The sequence below is a fragment of the Podarcis gaigeae genome (assembly GCF_964106915.1).
Source record: "Podarcis gaigeae genome assembly, chromosome: 2".
Lineage (NCBI taxonomy): Eukaryota > Metazoa > Chordata > Lepidosauria > Squamata > Lacertidae > Podarcis > Podarcis gaigeae.
The window spans coordinates 115,303,303-115,319,833 of NC_139679.1; the positions used below are offsets into that span (position 1 = coordinate 115,303,303).

At 47.7% G+C, this 16,531-nt stretch overlaps 1 protein-coding gene across 5 annotated transcripts in view; it reads right to left on the reverse strand.

The window, feature by feature from the left end:
- Window positions 1-66: 66 nt before the first annotated feature.
- EGFL8 (EGF like domain multiple 8) overlaps window positions 67-16,531 on the reverse strand; it is a gene marked incomplete at its 3' end in the record, with an annotated part of 34,594 nt that continues 18,129 nt past the window's right edge. For 4 of the 5 annotated variants that reach the window (XM_083724869.1, XM_083724866.1, XM_083724865.1 and 1 more), the window contains 6 exons: window positions 11,922-12,041; window positions 9,893-10,005; window positions 9,523-9,618; window positions 8,575-8,739; window positions 5,340-5,416; window positions 2,827-3,048 (listed from right to left, as the gene is read on the reverse strand). In XM_083724869.1, coding sequence (XP_083580995.1) covers window positions 2,827-3,048; window positions 5,340-5,416; window positions 8,575-8,739; window positions 9,523-9,618; window positions 9,893-10,005; window positions 11,922-12,041 — 793 coding nt within the window. Of the gene's footprint in view, window positions 1,883-2,826; window positions 3,049-5,339; window positions 5,417-8,574; window positions 8,740-9,522; window positions 9,619-9,892; window positions 10,006-11,921; window positions 12,042-16,531 lie in introns of those variants that run through there. The other variant, XM_083724867.1, reaches the window with a different exon arrangement.

Genomic DNA, 16,531 nt, shown 5'->3' on the forward strand with positions numbered 1-16,531 from the left:
ATCAGAATCTTACATGAAATTCTGTGGAATTAAAATGGCATCTTTCTCCAAACAGGACTGCTACCATTCAAGAAGTTAATAAGTGACCTTTTATTTATTTGTTTTTTAATAAAATGAAATTAACTATGTCAAAAGTGCAGCTTGAACAATATTCTCTTGCCCAGAGAGCTGTCCCTGGGAAACTCGGCACCAGGTTCCCACGACCCCCAAATTCACTTGGGAAGACAAGCAAACTAATGCCAGAGTACTTGAAGAAGCAAAGTTCACCCATGTCGAAGCAATGATTCCTCAACAACAATTTCATTGGGCTGGTCATGTTGTTTGGATGCCTGATTGTCATCTTCCAAAGAATGGAAAGCGAAATACCGGTGGACAGCAAAAGAGGTTTATAAAGACACTCTCAAGGCAAATCTTTTAAAAATGCAGTATAAGCACTGATAAGCACTGCGAGCGCTCCAATTAGTGAACAGCCTTTACCAAAGGTGTCTTGTACTTTGAAAAAGCACGAACTCTGGACAAAAGGGAGAAACGTGCACACTTGGAAAACCCTCACTGTGATCAGCTCACATCCAGAAACCTATGTCCCCACTGTGGAAGGACGTGTGGGTCCAGAATTGGCCTCCACAGTCACAGACTCACTGTTAAGACCGTGTTCATGGAAGACAATCTTACTTGGCTACGAGTGATCACCAAAGAAGAAAGAAGATTTTTAAAAAATTATTATGCTTCGCCGCGAAATATTATGCCATACTAAAGCCACTCCTCTTTCAGATGCTGCAACGTGCAATCATAGCTTGCCCTGTTGGATAGTGAGCTCAAAGGTAGCATTCATAGGTTTAGGGTGAGCTTCCAGGCAGAGGAATTGAACGCAGATCTTTTCCTAGTTCCAGAGCTGGATAACCTGTGGCCTTCTAGATGTTGGATTTCCATCTACCATCAATGCCCACCACACCCCCATGGGGGGGGGGGAGGTAAGGGATGATGGGAGTTGCATTGTCCAACAACACTGCAGCCAACTTAGCAGGGACAACGAGATCTCAAAAGCAAATAAGTGCCTTGCGTTGTTCACGTGTGGTTGGAAGTAGTACAGGGTTGCAGAGAATGTGGTGCAGACCATGATCATTAGCCTGTTAAGAGTTTGGTGCATTTCAGAAGAAAGGGAGTTCGATAGGAGTTAAGAGCTCTACCTGTTGAATTCTGGACTGACGGTGGTGGAGAGATCAGCCCAGGATAAACAAGGTGATGAAGACCTGGAAAATTGGCATGGAAGGGAGGTAATCCAAGAAACAAAAAGGAGTGCTCTTCACCACAGAAAAATTCAGGCAACAAAATCAAGAACACCCTAGGCAGGCCACATTGCTACTTAAAAAGTTGGCATGAGTCGGACGCTAACACTTTTAAATTCCATTCACTTCTGTGTGGGCATTAAGCACAGGCTTAAGATTGCTGTCCTTTGCATAGTTGGGAATAATCTACTAGTTGCAGCAGGATTTACAAATGAGTCAACACGCATAGAAATTCATTGTAAATCTCCCATTGAAATCAAAAGTGCTGAATTTTCCCTCTTTTTTGTATTCGCTGTAACTGCCTCAAGAATTCTGTGTGGCTGTGCTTCGAATTCTTCCAGAAGAATGCTGTACGACTCAGAAGCTTGCTTCCATTAGTTAATCCGTTAGAGGCTGTGTGTATTTTGCTTTTAAGTAATGAGTGGAGTGTGCCCAGGGAGATGTTAAACTGAAGTTTCCTAGAGCAGTAGCCACCAGCCCAGAGTCAGGAGCAGGAGGTGGGGGGGGGGGGCTGGTTTCCCATCAATCGGGTCCAGGACGCAGCCATCACCGGGCAATGTCGTAGCCAAAGCCATTTTTACCGTTTTGACAGGCACCTGGGAGCAAGGAACCAAGAAGGAGAAAAAAAATGAGGTTTGAAAAGTGCAAGAGACCTCCAACCACCCGATACTAGAGGGAAGGCAGTTCGTAGAAATAGTTGGCAGCTATTTAATTAAGAGTTATGGGGAAGGGCATTCAGCATTATCTGCACATAGAAGGTCCCAATTTCCATGGCATCTGGGAGAGAGCTCATTCTGAAACCCTGGAGAGCTGCTGCCAGCCAGTGTAGACCGTATTGAGCTAGGTGGATGACTGGTCTGAATTGCTATAAGGCAGCTCCCAATATTAAGCGGAGAGGCTTGCACATCCCACCAGCAAGGCAAAATTGATTATCTGCAGGGGTGACGTGGGATGGAGGGGTGAACTGAGCTGTGGCAGCCAAAGCGCCTGAAAGCAATTTCCTAGCCCAATAGGAAGCAGGGGGATGCATGCAAAAATCTGGTTCCAGTTCCAGTGCCCAAGGCGTCTACAGGTCGGGCTGGGAGAAATATGCTGCTTAAAACTCTGGAGAGTTTCATGCCGCCCTTGGAAAGTTGCTCAGAGAAGAATGCAAAGCGTTCCTCACCCCTGAGCCAGTCTGTTATTGCCTCAGGTCTTTTGGGGTGGGCACCTACGGCCCTCCAGACCAGTCAACTTGGCCCTTGGGACTCTTCTTAGCCATGCCCTTGCCCCAGGTCGCACCCTCACCTGCATGAAACCATTTGCCTCCCATGGATGGTGCCGGCCCATCCATGAGGCAGACTGCAGCAGGTGCCTCAGGCGGCGGGGCGTCTCTGCCACCATTGGATAAGTGAGTGGAAGTGACCGCGGCAGCTTCCAGCAAACTCTTGCAAGATCCTGGAAGCCCCAGCTGTGCGACCCCATATGTGAGGGTTCAGCGGAGAGCGCAAGGAAGGTTTGGATGGTGCAGGGCACACATGCTAGGTGGCACCTTCCTGTTTCACTTCAGGTACCCATGAGTCGCATGGTGTGTTCTTGCAGCCGAGGTTGTAGGGGCCGCGTGGCCTTTCTGATACTCACAGTCCCCCAGTTTCTCTTCGAGGAAAAGCAGCTGATCGCTGAGCGACTCCACCTGGTCCAGGTAGAGCAGGCGACTCCAGAGCTCCTTCAGCTGGGCGGGCTCCAGGGAAGGCGGCAAGATGGCGATGGCACGTTCCAGGCGCTGCAGGGGTGGATGGAGAGAGGAGGGCTGCAGTGCAGTTGTGGCAGGGGCCCACTGGGACTGATAGGGCAGAAGGTGGGGAGCCAGCCAGTAGGTGGCGCCAGAGACAGCTAACGTGTTCTGGCTTTGTTATACATGGGGCAACACTGAGAGCAAGGAGGAGGAGGCAGCGGTCAGGCAGGGCCACTCAGTGGACCCTCCAAGCAGCAAAGGTAGGGACTGACTGACGGCAGACCCAAGTTGGTGGGGCAGCAGCCCATTCCTCATAACTACCGTATTTTTCGCTCTATAGGACGCACTTTTTCCCCTCCAAAAATTAAGGGGAAATGTGTGTGCGTCCTATGGAGCAAATGCAGGCTCCCTGGCTTCAGCGATAGCAACGCGAAGCCTCCGAAGCCTGAGTTCTGGAGGCTTCACGTTGCTTTCGCTGAAGCCAGGAGAGTCTGGTCTTTGAGGCTGGCGGTGGGGGAAAGCAGTGCTTCCCCCCACTGCCAGCCCCACAAGCTCCATCGAAAAGCCTGCAGGAGCCACACGCTCTTTAAAGGGGGCTTTTCCCCAAGGAGGGAGAAGGGACTGACTGGCCAAGTCAGTCCCTTCTCCTCCTGTGGGCTTTTGCGGGAGGTGGGGGAATTCCCCCACCTCCCACAATAGCAGGGAGAAGGTCTGGGAGAAGTGCACAGGCTGTGTGCAGCCTGTCCGCTGCTCCCAGAGCTGGGGGGAGGGGAATCATATTTTTTTCCCTTGATTTCCCCCTCTGAAAACTAGGTGCGCCCTATGGTCAGGTGCACCCTATAGAGTGAAAAATATGTTAATTTGTATTGCACTTAATAAGGCGCCAGAGAGGCTTGCCTTGCGCCTTCATTACATACCTTTAGGCGCCAGGCAAAAACTGTTCTCTTTAACCAGGCCTTTGGCTACTTAACATTCTAGGTCCCTTTAAATGTCTTTGTGGGAGGGGTTTATTTGGCTTGTTTTTGCTTTTATTAAGAACTTTGTGTATGTTCTCATTTTGTATTTTTCTGTGGTGAACCACCCTGGGGTCTTAAGATCAGGGGTCAGCAACCTTTTTCAGCCGTGGGCCCATACACTGTCCCTCAGACTATGAGGGGGGACGGACTATATTTTTTTTTGGGGGGGGGGGGGAGAATGAACGAATTCCTAGGCCCCACAAACAACCCAGAGACGCATTTTAAATAAAAGGACACATTCTGCTCATGTAAAAACACCAGGCAGGCCCCACAAATGACCCAGAGATGCATTTTAAATAAAAGGACGCATTCAAGTCACATAAAAACGCGCTGATTCCCGGGCCGTCCACGGGCCGGATTGAGAAGGCGATTGGGCTACATCCAGCCCCTGGGCCTTAGTTTGCCTATCCCTGCTTCAGATCAAGGGTGACGTACAAATGTAATTAATAATACTAATGCTGGTGTGCTCTGGTTCATGGGGTCACGAAGAGTCGGACACGACTAAACAACAACAACAGTGCTAATACTACTGTATTTTAAATTGTTACAGCCCACCTTTCAACCTTACAGTGCAGGGTGGGGAAAATTATTATTATTAATAATAATAATAATAATAATAATAATAATAATAATAATCCCATCATGGGAGGGGGAGATATTGCAGGAATTTCCTGCATCATTCGGCTCTCCTCCTCCTCCAAAATAGCACCTTGGCTGCCCAAGGGTATAGCCAGGACATAACCATTTTCAAGGGCACTCACTGGATTCTTCATCTGCTATTTATCCAGAGCTGGCTTTGCCAAATTCTTTATGCCCACACGTGTTGCAAGGGGGGGGGGGGGAAATGGCACGTATCCCCGGCTAAACCCCCATCTCTGTTTCTACCTCCGAGAAATGCCGCGCTGAAATCTTGTTACTGCTAAGTTCTTTGATTTGCTAATCTTTGGCCTTTCGCTCCCCCCACCTGGGTCTTTAAAAGTTATCAATCTGTCCGCTATCCCCTCATCCAGCAACTATCTGAAACAGACCCAGCTGTTGGAAACTCGAGGGCCTCTCCCTCCCTGGCATGTAAGGAGTGCGGTGGCCAAAAACCAGGGAGGGGTGGTCCAATGACCCCTAAAATTGGGGTAGGGAAACTGTTTTTTCTTTCGAAGGCCACTGTCCCTTATGGGTCAGCCGTTGGTTGAAACTCAAAGTAAGGAGCCAGAACAGAAACATAATAAAGAGCCCAGCTGGATGAGGCCAATGGCCCATAGAGCCTAACATCCTGTTCTCCCCGTGGCCGGTCAGCCTCCTGGGACAGAGACCTACAAAGACTCTCACCTCTTCCAGCTGCTCCACTTTGGCTTGAAGCTCCTGGATCTCATTGGGAATTGTCTCCTGAGCCCCTAAAATTTGCACTGGGGGGAAGAGAAGAGGAGGACAAGGGAGAAGAGAGCGTGAGAAGGAGCAGGACTGGAACTGCCGGTGTGTGGTGGAGCCCCAGAGAGGGTCCAAAATTGATTTCATTATTTATTTATTTTTGTATTTATCTCCCACCATTTTCTCCAAGGAGCTCAAGGTGGAATACAGTGGTACCTCAGGTTAAGTACTTAATTCATTCCAGAAGTCTGTACTTAACCTGAAACTGTTCTTAACCTGAAGCACCACTTTAGCTAATGGGGCCTCCTGCTGCTGCCGCGCTGCTGGAGCATGATTTCTGTTCTCATCCTGAAGCAAAGTTCTTAACCTGAAGCACAATTTCTGGTTTAGCAGAGTCTGTAACCTGAAGCGTATGTAACCTGAAGCATATGTAACCTGAGGTACCACTGTACATGGTTTCTCCTCTTCTCCTTTCTTCTCAAAACATTTTGTTTTGCCCAATAATGTTGAGCTTTTTTGGCATAATTGCAAAAAAAAAGGTTGATTTTTTTAATAGCTATTTTTCAGGAGTCTTTTTCTGCAGTATACCTGACTGCAGTATTCCGGGTAATGTCCGGGATATTCCGGACGTATGGCAACCATAGGTTAGGCTGAGCGTCAGTGACAGGCCCAAGGTCTCCAGTGACAGGCCCAAGGATTCAAACCCTGGTCTCCGAAGTGCAACACTCTAACCACTATGCCACGCTGGCAGAAGGGCCAAGGAGGGCAAGATTTGAACACATGTACAGAACACAACAAATCAGCATTCTGCTCTCTGTACACTTAATTAGGGGCGTCGACTAATAGGTCCCTGGCAGGCTCCGCCTCCTTTTCCACCAGGCACTGCCCTCGAGTGTCCAGACTCCGCCCCTCAGCCAATGCTGGTCCCACTCATAATTTTGTCAGGTCCCTTCACTCAGATAAGTCTACTCTGAGTAGGACTAGTATTGGATACAACTCTAAGCCAATCTGTGTACATATCTGCTGGTTTGGGGTACTTTACAAAGGAACCGAAGACTGCGTTCTGCGACTCTCAGGGCCTATACACTTTTTGTTTTGTTTCCTTTTTCATGCAAAGAGGTTCTTGGAACTGATCTCAGTGGCCAGATTCAAAGCTGCTTTTTACAGGGAAGTTGTGAAATGCACTCGGCAGCGTGGGGTCACAGACTGAGGCAGCTGCCGCTGTGACCCGTGAAGAATAGATCTCTTTGTAAGAAGAAGCCAGGAAGTGGCGCAATTGAAGGTGTCATGCTCTCCACCACCTCAGTAACCAGTAAACGGAAAGCGAGCGAAGGAGAAGATGCTCTACGACCCCCAAAGAATCCTGTTGAGCAGCCAATACAAACTTATGAAGCTGCCTTGCACTGAATCGGATCATTGGTCCATCCCGGTTCAGTGCTGCCTTCACGGACTGGCAGCTTCTCCCCAGGAGTTCAGGCAGGAAATTCTACCAGCTCTCCAGGGAGATGGCAGGGATTGAACCCAAAACCCCCTTAAAAATGGCCTCAAGGCACTGTGGACACAAATTGAGGCGCACACCTGCCCTTCAATGCTACCTATCAACAACTGCCGGCTGCTTCTTTCTATGAGGGAATGAAACAAGGTGCTTGCGTGAGGCAGGAGGAGGTGGTGGTTGTGGGGCACACTGGCCTTCACCCACACCAACACGTTTATACAGCGGAACCTTGGTTCTTGAATGTCTCCATTGATGAACGTTTCGGAACCCAAATGCCGAAAACCCGGTAGTAAATGCTTCTGTTTTCGAACGTGCCTTGGAAGTTGAACCGCTCCCACTGTGTGTTTTTCAATTTTCTCAATTGAATCTGCAAACAGCCCTTTGCGCCTCAGTTGTCGAACGTTTTGGAAGTTGGAGGGTCTTCCGGAACGGATTGCGTTCGACAACCAAGGTTCCACTGTATCGCTTTGTTAAACAGCCGTAGCTTCCTCTCCCAAAGATTTATGGGAACCAGAGAGCTGTTCAAATCCCCGCTCCCCACGGAGCTACAATTCCCAGCGTTCTCCACCAGCTATAGTTCCCAGAATTCTTTGCAGGGAAGCCATGACTGCGAAAGTGAGATAAGCGTTACTTTAAGTGGATGGTAAAGATGTGGCCATGGGACGCGGGTGGTGCTGTGGGTTAAACCACAGAGCCTAGGACTTGCTGATCAGAAGATCGGCGATTCGAATCCCCGTGACGGGGCGAGCTCCTGTTGCTCGGTCCCTGCTCCTGCCAACCTAGCAGTTTGAAAGGTTGTCAAAGTGCAAGTAGATAAATAGGTACCACTCGGGCGGGAAGGTAAATGGAGTTTCTGTGCGCTGCTCTGGTTCGCCAGAAGCGGCTTAGTCATGCTGGCCACATGACCCGGAAGCTGTACGCCGGCTCCCTCGGCCAGTAAAGCGAGATGAGCACCGCAACCCCAGAGTCGGTCACGACTAAACCTAATGGTCAGGGGTCCCTTTACCTTTACCTTTAATGATGTGGCCAGGGACTTAAAGCATATGGGGTCCTGCTCCACCAACTTCACTCTTCACTCTGCCCTCTGCTGGCCCCCACCTGCCTGCCTGCCAGGTCTATCTGGCCCTTGAGAATTTAAGCAGGCCACACACCCTTTCAACAGGCCCCACCCCATTCCACAGGCCACGCCCCTCGCCAGCCCAGCTTCGCACCTTCCAGGAGTGTTTTGGCACAGCTGGGACGTGTCCTCAAATTCTGCTGAGGTATCTTGCTTGCCCGGATAAAGGGCAGAGGGGTTTGTGTGTGAGAGAGACACAGCCAGTGTGGCATAGCGGTTAGAGTGTCAGACTAGGACCTGGGAGATCAGAGTTCGAATCCTCACTCAGCCATGATGCTCACTGGTCCAGTCACTGCCCCTCAGCCTGACCCACCTCACAGGGTTGTTGAAGGGAGAGAACGAAGCAGGGGAGAGCCTCGTACGCCATCTTGAGCTCCTCAGAGATAAAGGTAGGGAAAAGATGCAACACACAAGCAAACCATAAATACAAATGGAAACTGGTTTAGGGTGCATAGGCAAAATTCAGAGCCCCTGCCAACATGTGGCCTCTGGAATGTTACCTAGAAGGCAATGCGGCCCTCGGCCTGCAAAGCGTCCTCCTCTCCCTTCCATAGAGCTTTCTCCCAGTCCTTGTGAGTACCCACCTTTGCTGGCGTGCAGAGGGGCGGCCTGGGCAGTGGGCAGCAAGCGGCAGCTCTTGCCATCTGGTTCCAGGGCATAGCCAGGGTGGCACTGGCACTCGTAGCTCCCTGCGGTGTTGAGGCAGCGTTGGTCGCAGAGAGAAACGGGTGCGTGGCACTCGTCCACGTCTAAGGAAAGACGGCAGCGGGGTTAGGAGTCTACGTGTCTGGCGGGAGGGAGAGCCCTTGCTGTGTCTTCCTCTCAGGACCTTGAATAAAGAATCTGCCAACCTGCAGAAACCTCAGAGACCCCAAGTTTCTAGTCCTGGTGAGTAAGGCCTTTAAGCCAAGTATCTGTTAAGTATTGTAAAATGTATGAATGCTGATGACATTGAAATAATATGAAGGGGTTCTGGTGACAAGAGAAACTTAAGTTTATAAAATTGGGAGGTAAAGTATTTAAGAGTAGCAGGATTTGAATTTGCTGAATTAATTGTTAAATTGGGATACAAAGAAGGGAGGCGTGAGGAAGTCAGGAAAATAAGTGAATCAAAGATAAGAATTTAAAAAGAGGGATCTTTGTTTTTTTCCTTTTGTGTATTTTCTGTGTTGTTTTTCTTGTGTTTTTTCTGTTTTTTGTATGTTGTTATTTTTAAAACTTAATAAAATATTATATTAAGCCAAGTATCTGCCAACCCACAGGAAATCTGAACCTTAGAGCTGTAGAGTTGGAAGGGACCCATCTAGTCCAGCCCCCCTGGTGGTGCCTTCTGTTGCAATAAAGGGCACCAGGCTAAGATAGCAGGCACCACCCCGGACCTCCCAGCAATTGCCACCTGAGGCGCCTTCCTAATGGTTCGGGCGGAAAGGATGCGATGGTGCCTTTAATGCCAGGCTAGCCGTGACCAACGTCTCCCACCAGCCACCCAGTGCTAACCCTCTCCTCTCGTCGCTCCCAGCTTCTCTACTCACCGACATGGCAGTAGCGCCCGCCCCAGCCTGGTTGGCACTGGCACTGGTTTGGCTGGGCACAGGTGCCTCCGTTCTGACAGGGCTTGTGGCAGATGGCTGGCAGGAGAAAGGAGAGAGCAAGGCTGAAGGAGCCCAGACACTGTGGTCCAGCGCCGAGGGCTTTCTGGCGGTTCCCTCACTGCAAGAAGTGAGGTTACAGGGAAGCAGGCAGAGGGCCTTCTCGGTGGTGGCTCCCGCCCTGTGGAACGCCCTCCCACCAGATGCCAAGGAGATAACCAACTATCTTAGGGATGTGTGGATAACTGAGTAGTGCCAGACTCTGTGGCTTCCATCACATTTCTGCGGCACAAACCACGGTTCGAGGACTCACCTTCCTCGCACTTGGTGTCCCCAACGTGGCGTTTCTTCCAGCCTTGGCAGCAGACGATGTGGGTCTGCAGAATGTCTTTGCGCACCTGCCGTGTGGCCACGCGATAGGTAGTCCTAGGGAAGAGGGGAAACCCAAGTGTCCTTGGCTACTTCTCCTTCTCACCAAGCTGGGTAAATGATGATTTCCATTTCTGACACCATACAGTGTTTAAGATGAGACAATGCCACCATTATCTGAAGCAGGAACCGTAGAGAGACGTCTGACCAGAAAGTCTCTCCTCTTATTAGGGTCTCACAGCAACAGACTTGCTACACACAGTAAAGGACCAGAACTCTATGATCACTGCACACCGGGGGAAAGGGGAATCAGCATCCTTTGTTGTTTGTCTTCAGCATCTGGAAATTATGATCCCTCCTTCCTAGCTATTGTGGTGTTATGTACTGAGTTGAATACAATCCAAAATGCAGCAGTCTGATCGGTCCTAGAACAATAGGATCCAAAATGCAGCAGTCTGATTGGTCCTAGAACAATAGGATTCAGAATGCAGCAGTCTGATTGGTCCTAGAACAATGCAGCAGTATGATTGGTCTGCAGGAGCCACCCAATTCAGCTCCAGATGGAAGTGAATCCACAACCTGATTGGCTTACAGTAGAATTCCGGAATTAACCAATCACATGCAGCCCATTGTGTAAATAATATATATAAAGCAGATACTTCAGGGAAAACTTTCATTTCTCCTCCCACTATGAGCTGAATAAAGAGCATGAAATCCACTCTCGAGTATATTTCATGTGGCTAATAGCTGGTATGGACCACTGGTGAGGAAAATAGTTTATTTATATCAAGCAGATAAGCATACAATGCACCCTAAAAGATCAAAATCTAGGCTGTAGGGTTAGAAGTAGAAGATAGTGTATTTTAAAATAGTATTAGATGTAAGGGATAAAATGTGAAGATTTTTATGGTAAAAGTAAGTGTGATTTAAAAAATGGTTAAAAATTATGATATATGTAAACTGCTAAAGATTAGGTAAAATGAAAATCAGATAGGGAGGACTTGAGGAAGCTCACCTAACAATGTTTAGAAAAATAAGGATAAGACAAGAATTTGTTTGTATTGTTTGTTTTTTCTGTTTGTGTTGTTTTTTGAAATTTTTTTGGAAAAAGAAAAGATCAAAATCACAACAGGCATTACAATAGTCATGAGTTCAAATCACTAGCCACTTGCCGTATAAGAAGTCTCCATGTGACCTACATAAAGCTTAAAGCACGACATTTCTTTCTTAAAATAAGCATGATGAAATTACTTTAAAAGGCAACACAATGACTCATGAAACAGATCTAACGAAGCAGCAGCAAAGGCGTGCAACCTAGGGGCAGCCACTGTTTCGGACTACAACTCCCATGAGCCTCAGCCAGCATGACCAAGGGTGAAGGGAGGTGAAGTCCACAACATCAGGAGGGAGCCATGTTGGCTATCCCTGACGTAATCAATGAACAGAAAATCATGACAATCTGTCCAATGCCTAGGTGGAGTTTTCATATGGTGTTGAGAGAATGCTAAAGATGGCTCCAGGCAGACCTCACTGGAGAGAGCATTCCACAAGTAGGGGGCCACCACAGAAAAGACCCTCTCCCTCAGCAAGTTAAAAAAGATAGCAGAAACCATACTCTCCAACATTTGTGGCATCAAAATCGGGACAATCCTTTTTTTGGTCCTGAACTCTTGCACTTGTGGGAATACAAGACCGAAAGACACTCTTGTGAGACCAAAAAACCCGAGCATCTTTCATTCTGGCGCTCTGGTGCAAATCAGAAGGGTCGCCCCAGAGCGCCTGGCCCAAAAATGGGACATTCCAGGATCCAAACAGAAGCCGGGATTGGCTTCTGTGATTCTCGGATGTCCCACTTAAAAGGGGGACAGTTGAGGGGTATGAAATACACGACCCTAAAAATGCACCGTTCAGTAAAACATTCTCCCCACCCTCCTCACCCCTGGTATCTCCATGCAGTGGAGGACTTTGCGTACCTGTAGGTGCTGCAGACTCGGGGTCCAGCGCACAGCGTCAAATACGGCTGGTGCGCAGGCTTGGCGTAGGTCTCGTTGTAGAACAAGGGGATCCTCAACGTGCGCCGTGCGCACACTCGGCTGTGGGTCAGAGAGGGTAAACAACTGAGAGGGTTTTGGTGATTCCTTCTAGCCTCTAGAATCTCAGAGCCAGGTTTAAACCACATGGGATTGCTAACACATCGAAAATAAAGGTCTTAGCACAGTGGTTAAAATACAGTGGTACCTCAGGTTACATATGCTTCAGGTTACATACGCTTCAGCTTACAGACTCCTCTAACCCAGAAATAGTGCTTCAGATTAAGAACTTTGCTTCAGGATGAGAACAGAAATCGTGCAGTGGTGGCGCAGCGGCAGCAGGAGGCCCCATTAACTAAAGTGGTGCTTCAGGTTAAGAACAGTTTCAGGTTAAGTACGGACCTCCGGAATGAATTAAGTACTTAACCCGAGGTACTACTGTATCTACTTTCCTTGCAGGAGGTTCCCCGGCCTGAATCACTGGAGTGGCGCTGCCAATCAGTGTCTACAATACTGAGATAGATGGACTAAGGGCCTGAATGCATAATGCGGCTTCCGGTTTAAAACCAGGGTGCCGCACAGATTGCTAAATTCTCTGCCCAAACCCATCCATACTCCCCCAGCCGTCCAATTAAAACTACTCATGGGCATCAGTTGGTTAGCACATGGCCCTGATAATGCGAAGGTTGCAGGTTTGATCCTAATAATTATAATTATAATTATAATTATAATATGCCTCATCCATCTGGCTGGGTTTCCTCAGCCACTCTGAGCGGCTCCCAACCGAATATTAAAAGCACAATGAAACTGTTGTGTATTGAGTCAAAGGATTTTATATCTGTATTATTATTGTCTGTATTTGCATTAGGGTAAAGTAACTGCCTTTTGGTTCCAGAGGGTACAGCTACTATTGGTTCATTTAAGCTTCTGTATTTGGATCCTCTGTCTTATTGGTTTCCTCCAAAAGGCAGGACTGTGATTGCCTGATATTGTTCCCTCCAAAATGTATCCTTCTAGCTAGTTCCCTGTCCCTATAAATGTAGCTCTTCCCTCCTCAGGACCTAGTCTTGTTTGCTTTAATAAAGAAGTGTTACTAGAGAACTGTCTCCAGCATATTATGTCAAGAGAGCTGAAATCACAAACCCCATGTCACAACAGAAACATCAAACATTAAAAACTTCCCTAAATAGGGCTGCCTTCAGATGTCTTCTAAAAGTCAGATACCATAGTTGTTTATTTCCTTGACATCTGATGGGAGGGCGTTCCACAGACCGGTGCCACTACCGAGAAGGCCCTCTGCCTGGTTTCCTGTAACTTGGCTTCTCGCAGGGAACCGCCAGAAGGCCCTCGGAGCTGGACCTCAGTGTTCAGGCTGAGCGATGGGGGTGGAGACGCTCCTTCAGGTATACTGGTCTGAGGCCATTTAAGGACAGCTGCATTTTCCTGCATTGCAGGGGCTTGGACTAGATGACCCTCAGGGTCCCTTTCAACTCTGTATTTCTATGATTACGTTCAAAAGGCACTCCGGATCCAGTTTTTTGAAAACGTCATTGGCCATGACCATGAGATATTCATTGCTGGATTGTGGAGAGGTGCTTAACTCTTTGAATGCCCACATACCAGTTTTTCATTCTGAAATTGTGGCCCACCCCCATGCGGCTTCTGCTCCCTGCCTCTCTGCCAGCTATATCTGGGAGCTGGGTGAAATTGTGCTTTCTGAAACCCATGGAGAAAAAGGGCAGATGATTTGGAGTGGAGAAATGGCAGGTGGGGGAAGGATTAAGGAGCCACTATCTCCCAGTGCTGCTGCTCTGCTAAAAATATCTCCCAGTACCCTTCTAATTTAGAGGGACCGAGTTGAATTGAAAGTTAAATTGATCTCTGTGTAAGGTGCCGTGGTTGGCTGCTTAGCTGAGCAGAGACAATGTTTTTAAGAGAGTTGCATGTCATCTGGGAGAGTTTGCTTTCTGTAGCATATACATATATTTCTGTCATTCTGTTGTCTCCTCTGGCCAAGCAGGTTGTTAAAACGATACAGGAACCCGCATAAGTTATTTGCCACTTGGAGAAGTAGGATTGCTTTTGGATCCATCCCAATTTTTCATCTTTTTCAAGCTGCCTGGGAGAGTCAGGGGTAGGGACCAGAATCCGTCTCCAGACAAATTGTGTGCATGCGTTGCTTTGATTGACATAATTTATCCTCTTTGTATAGCCCACAGCTCTTAAAAAAACAATTTGCAGCACATTTTCATTTTATCTTTCCAAGAGGAAAGGGGCGGGGGAAAGTGAAGGTCCCAGGACAGTCTTCGCTTCTTAATTATTTGCTTTGTTTTAAAGAGATGAGATGTTGTCTTTGGCTGGATTCAGACAAAAGAGCCTTTTGTACGATACAGTTCTGTCTCAGTGCCAAGTTCTGTTGCCCCTGTGCCAATGGCTTTCGTCAGACCCGAGATTCTTTGGAAAGCCCAAGACTGAATCGGGATTTTCCGCGTGCCAAAGATGAGGACCAGAAAAGCATTTTAAACATTGGGTTCTATTCAACTAAGTCCTGCTCAGAGTAGACCTATTGAAATTAATAAACCTTAGAATTGTGCAACTGTGGAACTGGAAGGGACCCCAAGGAGTCATCTAGCTCAACCTCCTTCAATGCAGGAATCAGAACTGAAGCATTCCTGAGAGATGGCCATCCAGCCTCTGCTTAAAAATCTCCAAGGAAGAAGAGTCAAACACTTTCCAAAGGACTCCGTTGCCTAAAGGCACTTGCCTAAAAGCACTCATTCTGCAATAACATAAAGAGGACAAATGCTACCTTGCCTGCTATACAGTGGTACCTCTGGTTAAGTACTTAATTCGTTCCAGAGGTCCGTTCTTAACCTGAAACTGTTCTTAACCTGAAGCACCATTTTAGCTAATGGGGCCTCTTGCTGCTGCTGCGCCGCCGGAGCAAGATTTCTGTTCTCATCCTGAAGCAAAGTTCTTAACCCGAAGTACTATTTCTGGGTTAGTGGAGTCTGTAACCTGAAAAGTATGTAACCTGAAGCATATGTAACCCGAGGTACCACTGTATATATATAAAAACAACTACTGAACATCCTTTACCAAAGGTGTCATGGGCTTTGAAGACACTCGAACTCAGGACGCAAGGGAGAAATGTGCTAAGAGGAAGGCACGCTTGGCAAATCCACACCGTGATCAGCTCCCACCCAGGAACCAATGTCCACACTATGGAAGGACGTGCGGATCCAGAATTGGCCTCCACAGTCACTTACGGACTCATTGTTAAAACCTTGTTTATGGAAGACAATCTTACTAAGCTACGAGTGATCAACAAAGGAGAAGAAGAATAAGAGATTTATTTACTTAATCAGTGGGATCTCCAAGAAAACGTGGCGATGGATTCTCTCACCCCCTAGCGCAGGTATAGGCAACCTTCAGCCCTCCAGATGTTTTGACCTACAACTCCCATGATCCCTAGCTAACAGAACCAGTGGTCAGGGATGATGGGAATTGTAGTCCCAAAAACACCTGGAGGGCTGAAGGTTGCTTATGCCTGCCCTAGCCCTACGTCAGGCAAAAATATTCCTGCAGGGGGTAGGACTAGATGACCCCATGGTCCCTTCTGACTCTACAATTCCGTGATTCTGGGACTGTTGTCGAGGGTTCCAGACTGTGATGCCTTGTGAATATCAGCAGAGCTCGGGGCTATTTGATGTGAAGGAACATCCTTTTTCTGCTCTTCTGTTTCCTGCCTAGCTGCTTGGTCCCAGTGTTTCAGGTTCTCGAAGAGAAGGAAGTGTGATTGTATGTGTGTGTGTGTGTGTGTGTGTGTGTGTGTGTGTGTGTGTATACTCTCATGCACCAATCACCTAGCCTATTATTATTATTATTATTATTATTATTATTATTATTATTAATTGAATTTATATACCGCCCTATACCTGGAGGTCTCAGGACAGTTCACAGAATAAAATCAAAATATAAAACCACAAAATATATAATCAAAATGAAAACAGCAACCCAAGAACACCCCCCCCCCTAAATAAAACACATTATAAAAGGGCATGGGATGTCAATCAAATCAACCAAAGGCCTGGTTAAAAAGACACCTAAAGACACCAGACGAACTTCCCTGGGAAGAGCATTCCAAAGATGGGGAGCCACTGCAGAGAAGGCCCTGTTCTTGTGTTGCCACCCTCCGGACCTCTCAAGTAGGAGGCACACGAAGGAGGGCCTCGGAAGATGATCTCTGGGTCTGGGTAGCTTCATATGGAAAGAGATGGTCCTTGAGATATCACGGTCCTGAGCCATTTAAGGCTTTATAGATCAAAACTAGCCCTTTGAATTGGGTCCGGAAACTAACTGGTAGCCAGTGCAGTCGGACCAGGATCAGTGTAATATGCTCAAACCATCTTGATTCGGTGAGCAACTTGGCTGCCAAATTCTGCTGTGTTCAGCCTGCCTCTGCTCTTCCATTCTTATTTCTTTCACAGTTACTTGTTTCTCTTTATTTAAGGAACTTATATCCAGTTCCCAAGTTATTTGTCAAAGCAACT